This window comes from Salvelinus alpinus, chromosome 9, assembly GCF_045679555.1.
Source record: "Salvelinus alpinus chromosome 9, SLU_Salpinus.1, whole genome shotgun sequence".
Classification (NCBI taxonomy): Eukaryota; Metazoa; Chordata; class Actinopteri; order Salmoniformes; family Salmonidae; genus Salvelinus; species Salvelinus alpinus.
Window position 1 is genome coordinate 31,712,108 of NC_092094.1, and position 20,114 is coordinate 31,732,221.

The window sequence follows — 20,114 nt, forward strand, 5'->3', positions numbered from 1 at the left end:
ACAGGAAAAGGAGGACCGAGCACGCCCCCATTCTCATCGACAGGGCTGTAGTGGAGCAGGCTGAGAGCTTCAAGTTCCTTGGTGTCCACATCACCAACAAACTAACATGGTCCAAGCACACCAAGACAGTCGTGAAGAGGGCACGACAAAACCTATTCCCCCTCAGGAGACTGAAAAGATTTGGCATGGGTCCTCAGATCCTCAAAAGGTTTTACAGCTGCACCATTGAGAGCATCCTGACTGGTTGCATCACTGCCTGGTATGGCAACAGCTCGGCCTCAAGGCCGCAAGGCACTACAGAGGGTAGTGCGTAAGGCCCAGTACATCACCGGGGCCAAGCTTCCTGCCATCCAGGACCTCTATACCATGTGGTGTCAGAGGAAGGCCATAAAAATTGTCAAAGATTCCAGTCACCCTAGTCATAGCTGGAACGCTGCTGCTACTCTCTGTTATTATCTATGCATAGTCACTTTAATAACTCTACCTACATGTACATATTACCTCAATTACCTCGACACCGGTGCCCCCGCACATTGACTCTGTACCGGTACCCCCTGTATATAGTCCTGCTATTGTTATTTACTGCTGCTCTTTAATCATTTGTTATTCTTATCTCTTACTTTTTTTAGGTATTTTATTAAAACTGCATTATTGGTTAAGGGCTTGTAAGTAAGCATTTCACTAAGGTCTACACCTGTTGTATTCAGCGCATGTGACAAATACCTTTTTTTAAATAAATATATATATATATTTTTGCCTGTAAGCAGGAATCAGGAGGATGGAGTTATGGTCAGATTTGCCAAATGGAGGGCGAGGGAGAGCTTTGTCCAGTTGGAGGTGAGTAATCGCTGTTCTGATGTCCAGAAGCTCTTTTCTCTCATAAAGTTGCTGCTACCATCTCTTATGTACATAATACGTTACAGACAACGTGAAAAAGCAAACAAAAAAGCACAGCTGGTTAGGAGCCCGTAAAACGTCAGTCATCACGTCTGCTGCCATTCATAAGTAAGTTCATTAGAAGTTCATTTGAAATATTTGTTATTTTTGTATTTTCTTATTTTTTTCACTTTTATTGATTTATTGTTTACTTCAGTTTATTTAGTAAATGCTTTCTTAACACTTTTTTTTCTTCTTAAAACTGCATTGTTTGTTAAGGGCTTGTAAGTAAGCATTTCACTGTAAGGTTGTATTTGGCGCATGTGACAAATAACATTTGATTTGATTACACAGGGAAGAAAGGCAGGAGAAAAGAGAAGCGCGAGGTAAGAGGAGAACGAGAGGAAGAACGAGGAGGGAGTGGATGGTTGTGCTACTCTAATGAACTTCTGTCACGAGCTGTCTCTCTCCATGTGTCCTCTCTCTCCCTGTGTCCCTGTGTTCTCTCTCTCCCTGTGTCCTCTCTCTCCCTGTGTCCCTGTGTCCTCTCTCTCCCTGTGTCCCTGTGTCCTCTCTCTCCCTGTGTCCCTGTGTCCTCTCTCTCCCTGTGTCCCTGTGTTCTCTCTCTCTCTCTCTCTCCCTGTGTCCTCTCTCTCTCTCTCTCTCTCTCTCTCTCTCTCTCTCTCTCTCTCTCTCTCTCTCTCTCTCTCTCTCTCTCTCTCTCTCTCTCCCTGTGTCCTCTCTCTCTCTCTCTCTCTCTCTCTCTCTCTCTCTCTCTCTCTCTCTCTCTCTCTCTCTCTCTCAGGTTTTTATCACTAAATTAACAGGTTTTACTACAGTATAAACTCTCTTGAACACACACACACACCCTACATAAACAGTGAGACTAAAACAGGAAATGATCCCAGGCTGTGTAAAGTGTTAGAGTGAGGTCAGAGAGGACTAGTACTGATGAATGACTGGCCCCTTAAGACTAATCACCAGCCAATGTATCACTCTACACACATGCACACAGGCGCACACACACACCACATGCACAATCACAGGTTCTAGCTTACTTGTGTTCATGAGGGAAAGGAGAGGCCCAGGCTTGGCACCTGATTCCACTGGCCGTTACAGACCTTCTCCCTCTGTAGTTCACTCCTGTCCCCACTATGCACTCCTGCACATAGGCTAGAAAGAGATAGAGAACAAGAGAGAGAGAGACAGAGAGAGAGGGACAGAGAGGGAGAGAGAGAGGACAGCCAACAAAAAAAGGACTGTGTTTGTAAAAACATTTCTGTTTTTCTCATCTGACATAGCATAGAGCATCTGACAGAGCATGTTAGGACGGGTCACACATCCCCCATACTGTTCCATTTTACTCTACACATACATAACATTACTTACCCAGGTACCAAACTCTGATGAGAACAAGGAGAAAGAGACACTTTAGACACTTGTAAGCAGTGCCTTTCTACTGCCGGAGAGAGAGAAAGGGGGAGAGGGCTGGAGAACAGAACGAGAGAGAGAGACAGGGAGAGAGGGCTGGAGAACAGAACGAGAGAGAGAGACAGGGGGAGAGGGCTGGAGAACAGAACGAGAGAGAGAGACAGGGGGAGAGGGCTGGAGAACAGAACGAGAGAGAGAGACAGGGGGAGAGGGCTGGAGAACAGAACGAGAGAGAGAGACAGGGGGATAGGGCTGGAGAACAGAACGAGAGAGAGAGACAGGGGGAGAGGGCTGGAGAACAGAACGAGAGAGAGAGACAGGGGGAGAGGGCTGGAGAACAGAACGAGAGAGAGAGACAGGGAGAGAGGGCTGGAGAACAGAACGAGAGAGAGAGACAGGGAGAGAGGGCTGGAGAACAGAACGAGAGAGAGAGACAGGCGGAGAGGGCTGGAGAACAGAACGCGAGAGAGAGACAGGGGGAGAGGGCTGGAGAACAGAACGAGAGAGAGAGACAGGGGGAGAGGGCTGGAGAACAGAACGAGAGAGAGAGACAGGGGGAGAGGGCTGGAGAACAGAACGAGAGAGAGAGACAGGGGGAGAGGGCGGGAGAACAGAACGAGAGAGAGAGACAGGGGGAGAGGGCTGGAGAACAGAACGAGAGAGAGAGACAGGGGGAGAGGGCTGGAGAACAGAACGAGAGAGAGAGACAGGGAGAGAGGGCTGGAGAACAGAACGAGAGAGAGAGACAGGGAGAGAGGGCTGGAGAACAGAACGAGAGAGAGAGACAGGCGGAGAGGGCTGGAGAACAGAACGAGAGAGAGAGACAGGGGGAGAGGGCTGGAGAACAGAACGAGAGAGAGAGACAGGGGGAGAGGGCTGGAGAACAGAACGAGAGAGAGAGACAGGGAGAGAGGGCTGGAGAACAGAACGAGAGAGAGAGACAGGGGGAGAGGGCTGGAGAACAGAACGAGAGAGAGAGACATGGGGAGAGGGCTGGAGAACAGAACGAGAGAGAGAGACAGGGGGATAGTGTACAATACCTTTCTTCTGGTAGAGTTGGTAGTTGAAGTCGTGTTGGCTTTGGACTCCTGGTGAGTTCCTGTCAAACGACAGCCACTGGCATTTCCTGTTTTTCTGATCATACAAGAACGCTCTAGATAGATAGAGAGAAAGAGAGAGAGAGAGAGGAAGGGATGGAGGGAAATATTGATTGATTTATGTAATATAATCATTTAGCAGTCATGTTTATCCAAAGCGACTTATTATTAACATGCAGATAATACAGTATGTGTCCTGAATTGAAATAGGATTGACCCCAAGCCTGCTACTGCTGAAAGGAGACTGAGTCTGTCAGGGGAAACCTAGACATGCATACCAGACTCATTTTGCTGCTGAAAGACACTAAGGGAAACCAAACTTCTCATTTCAGAGTGGTAGGGTAATACAGTAAGCAGGGTTGGGAACAATTCCATTTAGAAGGCAATCAAAAGAAAACCAAATTCTAATTCCAAATGTTCCTCATTGAAAAGCATTGAAGATAATTTTAATGTCAGTGTACTTCCTGAATTGACTGGAATTGAAATGGAATTGGCTCTAACCCTCACATGTTTACTATATAGAGTTTGGGCTGCTGCCAAAGAAGGCCAGGGGATTGTGTCATACTGGCTTGGACAACAAATACAGTATATTGTCGCTGTCTGATGAAAACATATTTTCTCCAAAACATAAACTTTTCAGGAAATTTAAAAAAGTACCATGTTTTCCCATTATTGAAAATACAATTATGAAAATTCAGCAGCTATTTTGAATACATTTTCTTGGTTCTAGAGTCATGAAATGAAGGGAGTTACTGCATTTAATTAATGAAAAATTTGACAGCGACAATATCTAACTACAGGTGGAAAACAACTCTTGACAGTTGTCATAGACCATATTTACATACGGACAGTGTTTCCGGATAGTAGCTCATATCCCACTTAAGGTCTTATTTTGGATAAGCCATTTGCACCTTTGATATCCCACTCATGAGTATTCCTGTCCATGAATAAACAGAATATTCCTCAGTTCATATGGGTAAATGGGAATAGTAACTGAAATCTTGACACTGACCGTAGGCCTATAACCTCTCACATGTAGCCTAATATAATATTAACTGAAATTATACAACATACGTTAATTTTGTCTCAGGAACAGGAGTGGAGAAATATATATATTTTTCAGCATCTCTATAGAGAAATTGTGAATGCGCATGTAATGTGTTATCTTTGAAACTGTTTTGCAAGCAAACAGTATTTCAACCACATAAAATATGCATCCAAGACTAACTGAAGTCTTATCTTACCCCACAGCATGATGCTGCCACCACCATGCTTCACTGTGGGGATGGTGTTCTTGGGTGATGAGAGGTCTTGGGTTTGCGCCAGACATAGCGTTTTCCTCGATGGCCAAAAAGCTCAATTCTAGTCTCATCTGACCAGAATACCTTTTTCCATATGTTTGGGGAGTCTCCCACATGTCTTTTAGCGAACACTTTAAGCAATGGCTTTTTTCTGGCCACTCTTCTATAAAGCCCAGCTCTGTGGAGTGTATGGCTTTAAGTGGTCCTATGGACAGATACTCCAATCTCCGCTGTGGAGCTTTGCAGCTCCTTCAGGGTTATCTTTGGTCTCTTTTTGCCTCTCTGATTAATGCCCTCCTTGCCTGGTCCGTGAGTTTTGGTGGGCGGCCCTCTCTTGGCAGGTGTGTTGTGGTGCCATATTCTTTCAATTGTTAAATAATGGATTTAATGGTGCTCCGTGGGATGTTCAAAGTTTCTGATATTTTTTTATAACCCAACCCTGATCTATACTTCTCCACAACTTTGTCCCTGACCTGTTTGGAGAGCTCATTGGTCTTCATGGTGCCGCTTGCTTGGTGATGCCACTTGCTGAGTGGTGTTGCAGACTCTGGGGCCTTTCAGACAGGTGTATATGTACTGAGATCATGTGACAGATCATGTGACACTTAGATTGCACAAGTGGACTTTATTTAACTAATTATGTGACTTCTGAAGGTAATTGGTTGCACCAGATCTTATTTAGGGGCTTCATAGCAAAGGGGGTGAATAGGCACGCACGCACCACTTTTCCGTTTAGAATTTTTCTACATTTCTTTAAACAAGTCATTTTTTTCATTTCACTTCACAAATTTGGACTATTTTGTGTATGTCCATTACATGAAATTCAAATAAAAATCAATTTAAATTACAGGTTGTAATGCAACAAAATAGGAAAAACACAAATACTTTTGCAAGGTACTGTAAATAGAAGTATTGATTAAGGCAATCTCTACTCCACTTTGAGCCAGGAAAGATTGACATGCAAATTATTAATATTAGCTCTCTGTGTACATCCAAGGGCCATCCGTGCTGCCATGTTCTGAGCCAATTGCAATTTTCCTACTGCATGATTGTAGCGGGTTTACTAACGTGTTAGTTCTAGTAGCTATGTTGTTGCCTTGACATTAGCTAAAATGGTGACAATGATGTAGGCTGTGTGTAGTTGTTAGCGGTTATGAAATTAAGGTTTGGCTTGGAGAGGTAATGTATTGTGCACTGGAGTCCACAAGCGAAGGGAAAAGGTGAGAGGAGGTGTAACGGCTGTCGTCTACTTCGTCCTCCTCCTCAGACGAGGAAAGGCGAGAAGGATCGGAGGACCAATTTGCAGCGTAGTAATTTGACATGATTTATTTAAACAAGACAAAAAACGAACTATACTTGATACAAAACAAAATAACAAAACGAATGTAGACTGACCTGAACGTAAGAACTTACATGTAACGAAGAACGCACGAACAGGAAAAACAGACTACACAAAACGAACGAACAAACCGAAACAGTCCCGTGTGGCGCAACATACACAGACACAGGAGACAACCACCCACGACAAACAATGTGAAACCACCTACCTTAATATGGTTCTCAATCAGAGGAGATGAAAACCACCTGCCTCTAATTGAGAACCATATCAGGTACCCATTACCAACATAGAAACACATAACATAGACTACCCACCCAAACTCACGCCCTGACCGTCAAACACAATAAAAATAACAGAAAACCGGTCAGGAACGTGACAGGAGGAGAGTGCATAGATGAGAGAAGGATTTATGAAACGATCTGTCTGCTATGAAAGTGAACTGTGATTGCGTGTGATCAGGGGTGTATTCATATTGCAAATTCTGTTGAAAAACATTTCTTAAATGGAAGGAAACTGAACAAAACAGGGATAAACATACCTGAATCTGTCCAATAGAAACTCTCGTTTGCAACTGTTGGACTAATGATTACACACTAGATCAGCTAGATGCAGGCAAGATGGTGCTATGCGGTATTTAATGTGTCAATGTCTGTCACCTTGATTACTCAATTTCTCTTGACCTGTGCACCTACATTGTAAACTTTCATTCATAGGCTAGGTTGTAGCAACCTCATGATGGGTATAGTATGTTAGTACCGTGCAGTAGCCTGAACCTATTGATGTTACATTGAACTGGGTGAATGGAATATGAACGACAGTCATCCAATATGCTGTAATAGAAATAAGGCCATGCTCATTAAAAAAGAATCGTCCTCCCTCATCTTAAACAGCACCTACCGCCACTGTTACCGGTGAGCACTACTTTATTTAGTCTTCTGGGGCAACAAGTTAACACTGAAGAGAAGTTCCATGTTTCAAACTATATTTGACAAACAAATTACTTACCAAATGTCGGAAATTATAATATGGCCTACCAAATGTTGTAAATTATAAGCAGAAACTTGTCTAAATTAGGGGTGAAAGTTGCTAGTAGTAAATTATAGGAAATTAATTATAGTAGGCTAAATTATTATGGAATTATTATGGGGAATAAAACTGTGTGGGTAGCATACTTTTTGAAGTGGTTTGACAATCAGATAAAACATCATCACACAACACACATGATATGTTAAACAAAAACAACAGTAAACAGGATAAGATGTTTACATCCCACACTATCCCATCTTAGATCAGCCTATCCCAGGCATTTGTCTGGGTTTCTCATAACCGGGACACAAACTGTTTTGGATTATTGTAAACGGGATAGGTTTATTTGCATCAACTCAAAAACAGAATACTTCAGTATCCCGAATAATACCGGGATATTGGTTTGCATGTAAACATGGTCATAGACACACAGCATGTGAAGCTGCAGGCGCAGAAATTGTTGCTATACCCAGGAGTTGGTCACAGATGCACCACACCTACCTGCAAGTGAAGAGCAGTATCTTGTTGCGGCTGCAACCACGGGCACACTTCACAATGCTCAACTTCCTGCTTTTGGTATGGAGGGCAGAGTCAGGCAGTTGGACCAATCTCACGCCATCACTCCTCTGGTAGTCCTGTAATGCATTCCTCCTGCACTCTAACACACACACAGTATGAAATGAAGGTGTTGAATGCAGTGTCCAGCCCCTGGCCAGTGAGGCTGTATTGATGTTCCCATCAGGACTGAGACAAACCCAGCAGCATCATGATGTTTAAATTAGCATGGTTTTACCCCCATTAATATGAATGTCTTAATGGGATGCACACTCATCACTCCTTGTCCCCTTACTGACATACTCACGGACGGACAGATAACTCTTTCTTCTCCTCTCCTCCGTTTCAGCTGGGACACACTTACCTACCCCCTACCTTTGGCTTTCTCTCTCTCTTTCGCTCACACATGCATGCACACATTTTCTTTCCACCCCTTCCTCTCCAGCAGGGACTGATACGCTCATGTTGTTCCACATCCACTCAATGCTGTGGTTAACCCCCCCCCCCCACACACACACACACACTACACACACACACACACACACACACAATGCAGTGTTGACTCACACATAAACAGCCCAGTAGCAGACAGTCAGGCTACATCTCTGTTTAGTCTTAATACTCCAGTATTCTCCTCCTCAATAAAAGTAACGGAGAAAAAAGTGTATAAATGTTTGGCCTAATAAGAGCCACAATATGGAAGAATACCTATACAAGTAGTATCAATAGCCTATAGCAAACATTACTTTCTTTCTAAATAGTGAAAGCTGGTTGGGATCAGTGAGTTCACGTCAGATTCGTCTAGAAGCTTTAGAATGACTGTTTACTCTGAGTGAAACGAGTATGAATTTTGCCCATTTACACCAACACATCAAGCGGAATAGAGACATGAGAGCGGAGAGAGTTATGTTTCGCGCTTCAGCTCGATACACATAGTTTTACATAAAACGCACAGGTTCTTCTCTTAATTGGCTTTAAAAAAGGATGTTACGCAAGTTTTCTGTAGAACCATCACAGAACGTCTACAGATGGGCTCTAAAGTTTCTATATTCCTCACAGAAAGCTGTGCGGAATTTTTTTTTTTTTACAGTTTAAACTTGCCAAGCTAACTTGAAAGGGAACATATTTAAACAGGTTATTATGATGTGTTGTTTTGTAGAAAATCACATCCACCATTCGACATTACGTAAAATAAGATTTTGCAACGTGCCAGGTGAGGAGAGGGAGAGGATAAAAGTTAAACAACAAACTGCTGAATCTCAATTAGCCTACAACCATAAAGTCTGAAATGCTCTGGCGATTGTCTCCCAAACTTACCTGAAAAACGGACCATTAAGAGAGGAAAAATAATGTTGTAAATCCACATAGTTGCTGCAAAGGCTGTTCCCGATGTAAAGGATTATTGATATCCCAATAATAATAACGTGTTGTCGTTCGTTGACAAGGTCCAGACAGCGGGACGGAGGTACTGGGGTTGTCGTTCGTTGACAAGGTCCAGACAGCGGGACGGAGGTACTGGGGTTGTCGTTCGTTGACAAGGTCCAGACAGCGGGACGGAGGTACTGGGGTTGTCGTTCGTTGACAAGGTCCAGACAGCGGGACGGAGGTACTGGGGTTGTCGTTCGTTGACAAGGTCCAGACAGCGGGACGGAGGTACTGGGGTTGTTCACTCAGCCACAGCACAGATGCCTCTTAGTAGAAACACACTATGGATCTCTCTCTCTCTCCCCCTCTCCCTCTCAGCGCTCTCCTCCCACTTTATTCCTCTACTACACTCACTCACTGTTTAACAACACATTGAGTAGTGAAGGTACACTGAGTGTACAAAACATTAGGAACACCTGCTCTTTCCATGACATAGACTGACCATGTAAATCCAGGTGAAAGCTATGAACCCCTATTATTGTCAACTGTTAAATCCACTTCAATCAGTGTAGATGAAGGGGAGGACACAGGTTAAAGAATATGTTTTTTTACTTTGAGAGATGGATCATGTACGTGTGCCATTCAGAAGGTGAATTGGCAAGACAAAATATTTAAGTGCATTTGAACGGGGTATGGTAGAAGTTGAGTATGTCAAGAAATACAATGCTGCTAGGTTTTTCACACTCAACAATTCCCCATGTGTATCAAGAATGGTCCTTCCACCCAAGGACATCCAGCCAACTCGACACAACTGTGGGAAGCATTGGAGTCAACATGGGCCAGTGTCCCTGTAGAGTTCATGCCCCGACGAATTGAGGCTGTTCTAAAGGGGCAAAACGGGATGCAACTCAATATTAGGTAAAAGTGTTCCAAAAGTTTTGTATACTCAGTTTATATCTCAGTGAAAAAGTTATGACGAAAATCATTAGGTATTAATTAGTGGAAAAGTTCCCCTGATGACAGCATCAGACCCATGAGCCGGAGTGTCAGGATTTATCTCAGCTTTTACAAACAAGTCTGTCTTCATGGAGGACACCTAAACCTCCTCTCTTCCATATCTCCTGGGACATGGGGAATCTCATCACGTCATCACCCCCTCATCATGTCATCGCCCCTAAATGCACACACACACACACATTCTATGCATCTCCATGTCTCTCTCTCTCTCTATTCTCTCTCTCTCTGCAGATGACTAATATGAGGTTTTGTATTATTATTATAAACCAGTCATGCTCTTTGATAGTAAACCATCCATACCAATGAATCAGGGTCTTAAACTCTCATAACCACACACACACACGTAACTACTGTAGCAGCAAATGTGTTGGGATCATTCAGATGTTATGGTTTGCGAAAATCTCCATTAGTCCTCTATAACGATCTGATATAGACGTGTTTGTGTTTTGAAATTAGACTAAGATTAGAGTTCTAAACTCAGCAAAAAAGAAACGTCCTCTCACTGTCAACTGCGTTTATTTTCAGCAAACTTAACATGTGTAAATATTTGTATGAACATAACAAGATTCAACAACTGAGACATAAACTGAACAAGTTCCACAGACGTGGGACACAATGGGATTGAGATCCTGGCTCTTCGCTGGCAATGTCAGAACAGTCACATCCCTGTCATGCAGGAAATCACGCACAGAACGAGCAGTATGGCTGGTGGCATTGTCATGCTGGAGGGTCATGTCAGGATGAGCCTGCAGGAAGGGTACCACATGAGGGAGGAGGATGTCTTCCCTGTAACGCACAGCGTTGAGATTGCCTGCAATGACAACAAGCTCAGTCCGATGATGCTGTGACACACCGCCCCAGACCATGACGGACCCTCCACCTCCAAATCGAACCCCACTCCAGAGTACAGGCCTCGGTGTAACGCTTATTCCTTCGACGATAAACGTAAATACGACCATCACCCCCGGTTAGACAAAACCGCGGCTCGTCAGTGAAGAGCACTTTTTGCCAGTCCTGTCTAGTCCAGCAATGGTGGGTTTGTGCCCATAGGCGACGTTGTTGCCGGTGATGTCTGGTGAGGACCTGCCTTACAACAGGCCTACAGGCCCTCAGTACAGCCTCTCTCAGCTTATTGCGGACAGTCCGAGCACTGATGGAGGGATTGTGCGTTCCTGGTGTAACTTGGGGAGTTGTTGTTGCCATCCTTTCCCTCAGGTGTGATGTTCGGATGTACCGGTCCTGTGCAGGTGTTGTTACACGTGGTCTGCCACTGCGAGGACGATCAGCTGTCCGTCCTGTCTCCCTGTAGCGCTGTCTTAGGCGTCTCACAGTATGGACATTGCAATTTATTGCCCTGGCCACATCTGCAGTCCTCATGCCTCCTTGCAGCATGCCTATGGCATGTTCACGCAGATGATCAGGGACCCTGGGCATCTTTCTTTTGGTGTTTTTCAGAGTCAGTAGAAAGGCCTCTTTAGTGTCCTAAGTTTTCATAACTGTGACCTTAATTGCCTGCCGTCTGTAAACTGTTAGTGTCTTAACGACCGTTCCACAGGTGCATGTTCATAAATTGTTTATGGTTCATTGAACAAGCATGGGGAACAGTGTTTAAACCCTTTACAATGAAGATCTGTGACGTTATTTGGATTTTTACAAATTATCTTTGAAAGACAGGGTCTTGAAAATGGGACGTTTCTATTTTTGCTGAGTTTAGTAGCTAGCTCACTGTTACATACCACTGGAACCATTTAAGACTGAATGGAGGCATGAGTTGTTTGGACCTTGGTTTTGACTTGCCATTGCCTTGTCTGAAATTGTAAATCATGAAAACTGTGAAAAAGGTAATAAATATATACAGTTGAAGTCAGAAGTTTACATACACCTTAGCCAAATACATTTAAACTCAGTTTTTCACAATTCCTGACATTTAATCCAAGTAAAATCCCCTATCTTAGGTCAGTTAGGATCACCACTTTATTTTAAGAATGTGAAATGTCAGAATAATAGTAGAGAGAATGATCTATTTCAGCTTTTATTTCTTTAATCACATTCCCAGTCGGTCAGAAGTTTACATACACTCAATTAGTATTTGGTAGCGTTGCCTTTAAATTGTTGAATTTGGGTCAAACGTTTCGGGTAGCCTTCCACAAACTTCCCACAATAAGTTGGGTGAATTTTGGCCCATTCCTCCTGACAGAGCTGGTGTAACTGAGTCAGATTTGTAGGCCTCCTTGCTCGCACATGCGTTTTCAGTTCTGCCCACACATTTTCTATGGGATTGAGGTCATGGCTTTGTGATGGCCACTCCAATACCTTTACTTTGTTGTCCTTAAGCCATTTTGCCACAACTTTGGAAGTATGCTTGGGGTCAATGTCCATTTGGAAGACCCATTTGCAACCAAGCTTTAACTTCCTGACTGGTTGCTTCAATATATCCACATACTTTTCTTTCCTCATGATGCCATCTATTTTGTGAAGCGCACCAGTCCCTCCTGCAGCAAAGCACCTCCACAACATGATGCTGCCACTCCCGTGCTTCACGGTTGGGATGGTGTTCTTCGGCTTGCAAGCCTCCCCCTTTTTCCTCCAAACATAATGATGGTCATTATGGCCAAACAGTTCTATTTTTGTTTCATCAGACCAGAGGACATTTCTCCAAAAAGTACGATCTCTGTCCCCATGTGCAGTTGCAAATCGTAGTCTGGCTTTTTTATGGCGGTTTTGGAGCAGTGGCTTCTTCCTTGCTGAGCGGCCTTTCAGGTTATGTCGATATAGGACACGTTTTACTGTGGATATAGATAGTTTTGTACCTGTTTCCTCCAGTATCTTCACAAGGTCCTTTGCTGTTGTTCTGGGATTGATTTGCACTTTTCGCACCAAAGAATGTTCATCTCTAGGAGACAGAACGCATCTCCTTCCTGAGCGGTATGACGGCTGCGTGGTCCCACGGTGTTTATACTTGCGTACTATTGTTTGTACAGATGAACGTGGTACCTTCAGGCGTTTGGAAATTGCTCCCAAGGATGAAGCAGACTGAGGTTTTTGCTGATTTCTTTTGATTTTCCCATGATGTCAAGCAATGAGGCACTGAGTTTGAAGGTAGGCCTTGAAATACATCCACAGGTATACCTCCAATTGACTCAAATTATGTCAATTAGCCTACCAGAAGCTTCTAAAGCCATAACATAATTTTCTGGAATTTTCCAAGCTGTTTAAAGGCACAGTCAACTTAGTGTATTTAAACTTCTATAGTGATAAGTGAAATAATCTGTCTGTAAACAATTGTTGGAAAAATTACTTGTGTCATGTACAAAGTAGATGTCCTAAATTACTTGCCAAAACTATAGTTTGTTAACAAGACATTTGTGGAGTGGTTGAAAAACGAGTTTTAATGACTTCAATCTAAGTGTATGTAAATGTCTGACTTCAACTGTGCAGTAGGCCTATATAAAAAAACAGCTCCTCAACCTGCACTTTGTAAGCATCCAGTTCAACCTACCAAATTTGCAAGTTAATAAGGGTGCAGGCACATTCTTAAAATGTTGGTTTGGAACTGGGCATCACTGGTGTAGAGGGGGTAGGGGGTAATAGGATAGATGGGCTAATTTGATTTCCTCCAAATTTGCCAGGCACCAGTGTGTGTGTTTGCATGGTGTGTGCGCACGTAGAGGTCATGTTTCATCTGCTACAAATTTCCTAGACCTTTTTATTTATTTATTTAATCTTTATTTTACCAGGTAAGTTGACTGGGAACACATTCTCATTTACTGCAATGACCTGGGGAATACCTCAAGCTGACCTTTAGCCTTTCTCCCTCTCTCTCTCTTCCTTGAGCCCTCTTTCTCTCTTCCTCACTTCATCTTTTCTCTTCTCTCCCATCAGACCTAGAGTGACCCAACAGGCCTGTGGAGGGAGGAAAGGAAGGAGGGAGATAGGGAGTGAGGGAGCAAGAGAAGAGGGGAGAAAGTCTTACAAATCTTAGAATCAACTATTAAAGACTACCAGAACCCACTGGATTCTCCAATTACCTTGAATGAGCTACAGGACAAAATAAAAACCCTCCAACCCAAAAAGGCATGTGGTGTTGATGGTATTCTCAATGAAATGATCAAATATACAGACAACAAATTCCAATTGGCTATGCTAAAACTCTTTAACATTATCCTTAGCTCTGGCATCTTCCCCAATATTTGGAACCAAGGACCGATCCCCCCCAATCCACAAAAGTGGAGACAAATTTGACCCCAATAACTACCGTGGGATATGCATCAACAGCAACCTTGGGAAAATCCTCTGCATTATCATTAACAGCAGACTCGTACATTTCCTCAGTGAAAACAATGTACTGAGCAAATGTCAAATTGGCTTTTTACCAAATTACTGTACAACAGACCATGTATTCACCCTGCACACCCTAATTGACAAACAAACAAACCAAAACAAAGGCAAAGTCTTCTCATGCTTTGTTGAATTCAAAAATGCCTTCGACTCAATTTGGCATGAAGGTCTGCTATACAAATTGATGGAAAGTGGTGTTGGGGATAAAACATACCACATTATAAAATGCATGTACACAAACAACAAGTGTGCGGTTAAAATATGCAAAAAACACACATTTCTTCCCACAGGGCCGTGGGGTGAGACAGGGATCCAGCTTAAGCCCCACCCTCTTATACAGTGTTGTACAGTGTTATACAACATATACAGTGTTGCAAAACAGTATTTAGTCAGCCACCAATTGTGCAAGTTCTCCCACTTAAAAAGATGAGAGAGGCCTGTAATTTTCATCATAGGTACACTTCAACTATGACAGACAAAATGAGAAAATAAAATCCAGAAAATCACATTGTAGGATTTTTAATGAATTTATTTGCAAATTATGGTGGAAAATAAGTATTTGGTCACCTACAAACAAGCAAGATTTCTGGCTCTCACAGACCTGTAACTTCTTCTTTATTAAGAGGCTCCTCTGTCCTCCACTCGTTACCTGTATTAATGGCACCTGTTTGAACTTGTTATCAGTATAAAAGACACCTGTCCACAACCTCAAACAGTCACACTTCAAACTCCACTATGGCCAAGACCAAAGAGCTGTCAAAGGACACCAGAAACAAACTTGTAGACCTGCACCAGGCTGGGAAGACTGAATCTGCAATAGGTAAGCAGCTTGGTTTGAAGAAATCAACTGTGGGAGCAATTATTAGGAAATGGAAGACATACAAGACCACTGATAATCTCTCTTGATCTGGGGCTCCACGCAAGATCTCACTTTTTGGTAAAAACTCAACTCGTCGTGTTTGGAGGACAAAGAATGCTGAGTTGCATCCAAAGAACACCATCACTACTGTGAAGCATGGGGGTGGAAACATCATGCTTTGGGGCTGTTTTTCTGCAAAGGGACCAGGACGACTGATCCGTGTAAAGGAAAGAATGAATGGGGCCATGTATCGTGAGATTTTGAGTGAAAACCTCCTTCCATCAGCAAGGGCATTGAAGATGACACGTGGCTGGGTCTTTCAGCATGACAATGATCCCAAACACACCGCCCGGGCAACGAAGGAGTGGCTTCGTAAGAAGCATTTCAAGGTCCTGGAGTGGCCTAGCCAGTCTCCAGATCTCAACCCCATAGACAATCTTTGGAGGGAGTTGAAAGTCCGTGTTGCCCAGCAACAGCCCCAAAACAACAAGGGTGGTATATGTATTTTTGTCTATTCTAGGGTTTTTGGTATTTCTATGGGGTTTTGGTATTGTCTAGGTAATATAGGTCTATGGTGGCCTAAATTGGTTCCCAATCAGAGACAGCTGTTTATCGTTGTCTCTGATTGGGGATCCTATTTAGGTTGCCATTTCCATTTTGGTTTTGTGGGTTATTGTCTATGTGATGTTGCATGTCTGCACTCGTTTCTTATAGTGGTCACGTTTGTTTTTGTTATTTTGTATAGTTTGTTCAGTATTCATCTTTATTAAAGGAATATGTATTATAATCACGCTGCGCCTTGGTCTCCTCACTATGACGTTTGTGACAGAGTAACCCACCATAAAAGGACCAAGCAGCGTGATAAAGAGGAGTGGACATCATGGACCCGGGAGAAAAATGAGTGGAGGACATCCTGGACCTGGGAGGAGGTAATGGCAGGGGACAAAACCTTGCCATGGAAGCAGGTGGAAACAGCGCAGGAGGAACGGCGATACTACGAGAAAAAATACCGGAGAATAGAGGAACGGCAACGATATGTAGGTACACGGCTAGCACGAAAGCCCGAGAGGCAACCCCAAGATTTTTTTTGGGGGGGGGGGGCACACGAGGAGTTTGGCTGAGTCAGGTAGGAGACCTGAGCCAACTCCTCGTGCTTACTGTGGGGAGCGTGTAACTGGTCAGGCACCGTGTTATGCAGAGATGCGCACGGTGTCTCCAGTTCGCATTCTTATCCTGGTGCGCTCTATTCCAGCTCCTCGTGTTTTCCGGGCTAGAATGGGCATCCAGCCAGGACATATTGAGCCAGCTCTATGTTCTTGATCTCCAATGCGTCTCCACGGTCCAGTACGCCCTGTTCCTCCTCCCCGCACTCGCTCTGAGTTGCATGTCCCCAGCCCGGTACCACCAGTTCCGGCATCATGCACCAGGCCTCCAGTGCGCCTCCAGGGTCCAGTATGCCCTGTTCCTGCTCTTCGCACTCGCCATTGAGGTGCGTGTCCCCAGCCCGGGACCTCCAGTGATGATCCATGGCACGAAGCCTCCAGTGATGATCCATGGCAAGAAGCCTCCAGTGATGATCCATGGCACGAAGCCTCCAGTGATGATCCATGGCACGAAGCCTCCAGTGATGATCCATGGCAAGAAGCCTCCAGTGATGATCCATGGCAAGAAGCCTCCAGTGATGATTCATGGCACGAAGCCTCCAGTGAGGAGTCATGGCACGAAGCCTCTAACAAAGGCTGCCAGTACGGAGCCTCCAGAGACGTTCTTCAGTCCGGAGCCTCCAACGACGCCCTCCAGTCCGGAGCCTCCAGCGACGCCCTCCAGTCCGGAGCCTCCAACGACGCCCTCCAGTCCGGAGCCTTCAGCGACGCCCTCCAGTCCGGAGCCTCCAGCGACACCCTGCAGTACGGAGCCTCCAGCGACGCCCTCCAGTACGGAGCCTCCAGCGACGCCCTCCAGTACGGAGCCTCCAGCGACGACCGTCAGTTTGGTTTTGTGGGTTATTGTCTATGTGATGTTGCATGTCTGCACTCATTTCTTATAGTGGTCACGTTTGTTTTTGTTATTTTGTATAGTTTGTTCAGTATTCATCTTTTATTAAAGGAATATGTATTATAATCACGCTGCGACTTGGTCTCCTCACTTTCGAAGTTCGTGACAGTTTCTTTGCCACATTTTGTGCAGTTTTACTTTATTGCCTTATTCAAAACAGGATGCATGTTTTAGAATATTTTTTATTCTGTACAGGCTTCCTTTTCACTCGGTCATTTGGGATAGTATTTTGGAGTAACTACAATGTTGTTGATCTATCCTCCTTTTCTCCTATCACATCCATTAAACTCTGTAACTGTTTTAAAGACACCATCGGCCTCATGGTTAAATCCCTGAGCAGTTTTCTACCTCTCCGGCTACGGAGTTAGGCAGAATACCTGTATCTTTGTAGTGACTGGGTGTATTGATACACCATCCAAAGTGTAATTACTAACTTAACCATGCTCAAAGAGATATTAAATGTCTGCTTTATTTAAATTATTTTCCATCTACCAATACGTTCTCTTCTTTGCAAGCCATTGGAAAACCTCCTTAGTCTTCCTGGTTGAATCGATGTTTGAAATTCCTTGCTTGACTGAGGGACCTTACAGATCATTTTATGTGTGGGGGTACAGAGACAAGGTAGTCATAAAAAAATCACATTTAACACTTATTGAACACAAAGGGAGTTCATGCAACTTATGTGACTTGCTAAGCACATTTTTTATCCTGAACTGAATACTTATTGAATCAAGACATTTCAGCTATTCATTTTTTATTAATTTGCAAACATTTCTAAAAACATAATTCCACTTTGACATTATGGGGTATTGTGTGTAGGCCAGTGACACAAAATATAAATATAACCAGTTTTATATTCAGGCTGTAACACAACAAAATGTGGAAAAAGTCAAGTGGTGTGAATACTTCCTGAATGCACTGTAAAGGAATATGTAGGACTGCATGACTTTTTGCCACATTCAATATAAAAAAAACACTTAGGTCAATTAGGTGTTGAAAATATCTAAGGGCAGATCTGTTTGTGACAGTCCTTTCACGGACTCTCCTTCACTACCAGACAACCAATCATTCTACCACTGGATTATCCCCTAACATTCCAGTTAGTCAATGAGTCTCGAGTGCCTGAAATGGAATCTGTCCTTGCCGCTGCAAAAGTCATCAACGCAAGTATTTTTTTCCCTTCTCCCCTATTGGTAGTTACAGTCTTGTCCCATCGCTGCAACTTTCGTACGGACACGGGAGAGTCAAAGGTCAAGAGCCTTGCTCCCCCGAAACATGGCCCTGCCACACCGCACTGCTCACTTAACTCAGAAGCCAGCCGCACCAATGTGTCAGAGGAAACACTGTACAACTGGCGACCGAAGTAGGCATGCATGACCACGGACTGCCACAGTAGTAGTTAGAGCGGAAATCTCGGCCGGTCAAACCCTCCCCCTCCCCTAACTGACAATTGTGCACCGCCTCATGGATCTCCTGGTCACAGCCGGCTGCGATACAGCCTGGGATCAATCCCGGGTCTGTCGTGACACCTCTAGCACTGCGATGCAGTGAAGCCCTATTTCTCACCCAGATTTTAACCTAAATCCAATGATATTACATTTTTGTTGTTGATTTCACGTTGAATTCACGTTATTTGACAACTCAACCAAATGTAAATCAAAACTAGATGTTGAACTGACGTCTGTACCCAGTGGCTATGTGCTTGTGTCGTGAAAAACCTGAACACACATTGAAAAGCTAGTTGACTTCAGCTATTCAAACACACTCATAGTCCTAGTTATAACAAGAGCCTTATGAAACCCTTTTAAAGACAGAATAATTCAATGAAACACAAATGAAACCAGGGCAGTTTATTTGTAGGCGAACGAGTAAATTCAGTTGGCCATATTTGAAGCAGAATCCCCCAAAAAATTACACCACAACAGTCTTTATGGGCATGAGTGTTGTATACAATTTAAAAAATATATATGCCTCATTTACAAAATGTATATTTACACGTGATTTAAGCTCCACAAATGGTATTATGGCAGCCATATTGGATTTTTGATGTCATATTGGATTTGAGGCCAAATCCAGGCTGGCCCCAAAGATAATCTGTGGTAGACCCGCTGACTAAATTGCAAGAGTAAGGGGTGAAGATACAAAATCCTTCAAGGAGTCTTAGACCCCAAAAATGTAATTTCGATGTCTGAGCCCACTTGTTTTCCTTAGAGCCGATTACAATAACCACAACATTAAAATACATGTGTAACTTTATGTATTTTTGTCAGGCGGGACCATACAGCACTGAATGAGAGCACATTTGACTTGGAAGTTGTCTATTAGAGCTTGCGATATAGGATTACATTAGTTTATGTGGCCCATCCCCCTCCAGCCTGCAATTATTCTGCACTGTTTGAGTGTCGGGCAGGGGTTACCAAACTTTTTTGGCCAAGGACCCCTGGGCTACCCTTCACCAGATATGAGCTGGTGAAGGGTAGCCTACCATGAATTTTATGGTGATTTCAAGACAACTGGGAACTCGTAAAAATACGAGGTCAAATCATGACGTCTGTGAACTTCAGGTCGGAAAGTCAGAGCTCTAGAAAGAGGCCCAAGTTCCCGAGCTGTAATTCCGAGTCGGATGACTGTTCAAAAAACAACATCCCAGTAGGAGGTCGTTTCTTTATGAGTTCCCAGTTCCAAGTTCCCAGTCATCTTGAACGCACTGAAATCTAAAGTCAGAGGTTCCCGAGTTCCAAGTTCCCAGTTGTCTTGAACGCAGCATTAATGCTCAGAGGGAGACGGAAGGGTATTCCCTTTGAGTCCCTTTGGCCTGCCCGCCGTCCCGTGATAGATGGAGCCCCATCGGTGCA

The 20,114-nt window shown here is 43.8% G+C and overlaps 1 protein-coding gene across 1 annotated transcript in view; it reads right to left on the reverse strand.

The window, feature by feature from the left end:
* The window catches only part of LOC139584650 (hepatocyte growth factor-like), a 29,885-nt gene extending 20,558 nt beyond the window's left edge, over positions 1-9,327 (reverse strand). Inside the window, exons 1-4 of the mRNA XM_071416738.1 lie at positions 8,943-9,327; positions 7,572-7,728; positions 3,348-3,460; positions 1,935-2,049 (exon numbers count right to left, since the gene is read on the reverse strand). Of these exons, the coding sequence (XP_071272839.1) occupies positions 1,935-2,049; positions 3,348-3,460; positions 7,572-7,728; positions 8,943-8,991 (434 nt within the window). The 5' untranslated portion in view covers positions 8,992-9,327. The remainder of the gene's footprint in view (positions 1-1,934; positions 2,050-3,347; positions 3,461-7,571; positions 7,729-8,942) is intronic.
* Between the last annotated feature and the right edge of the window lie 10,787 nt (positions 9,328-20,114).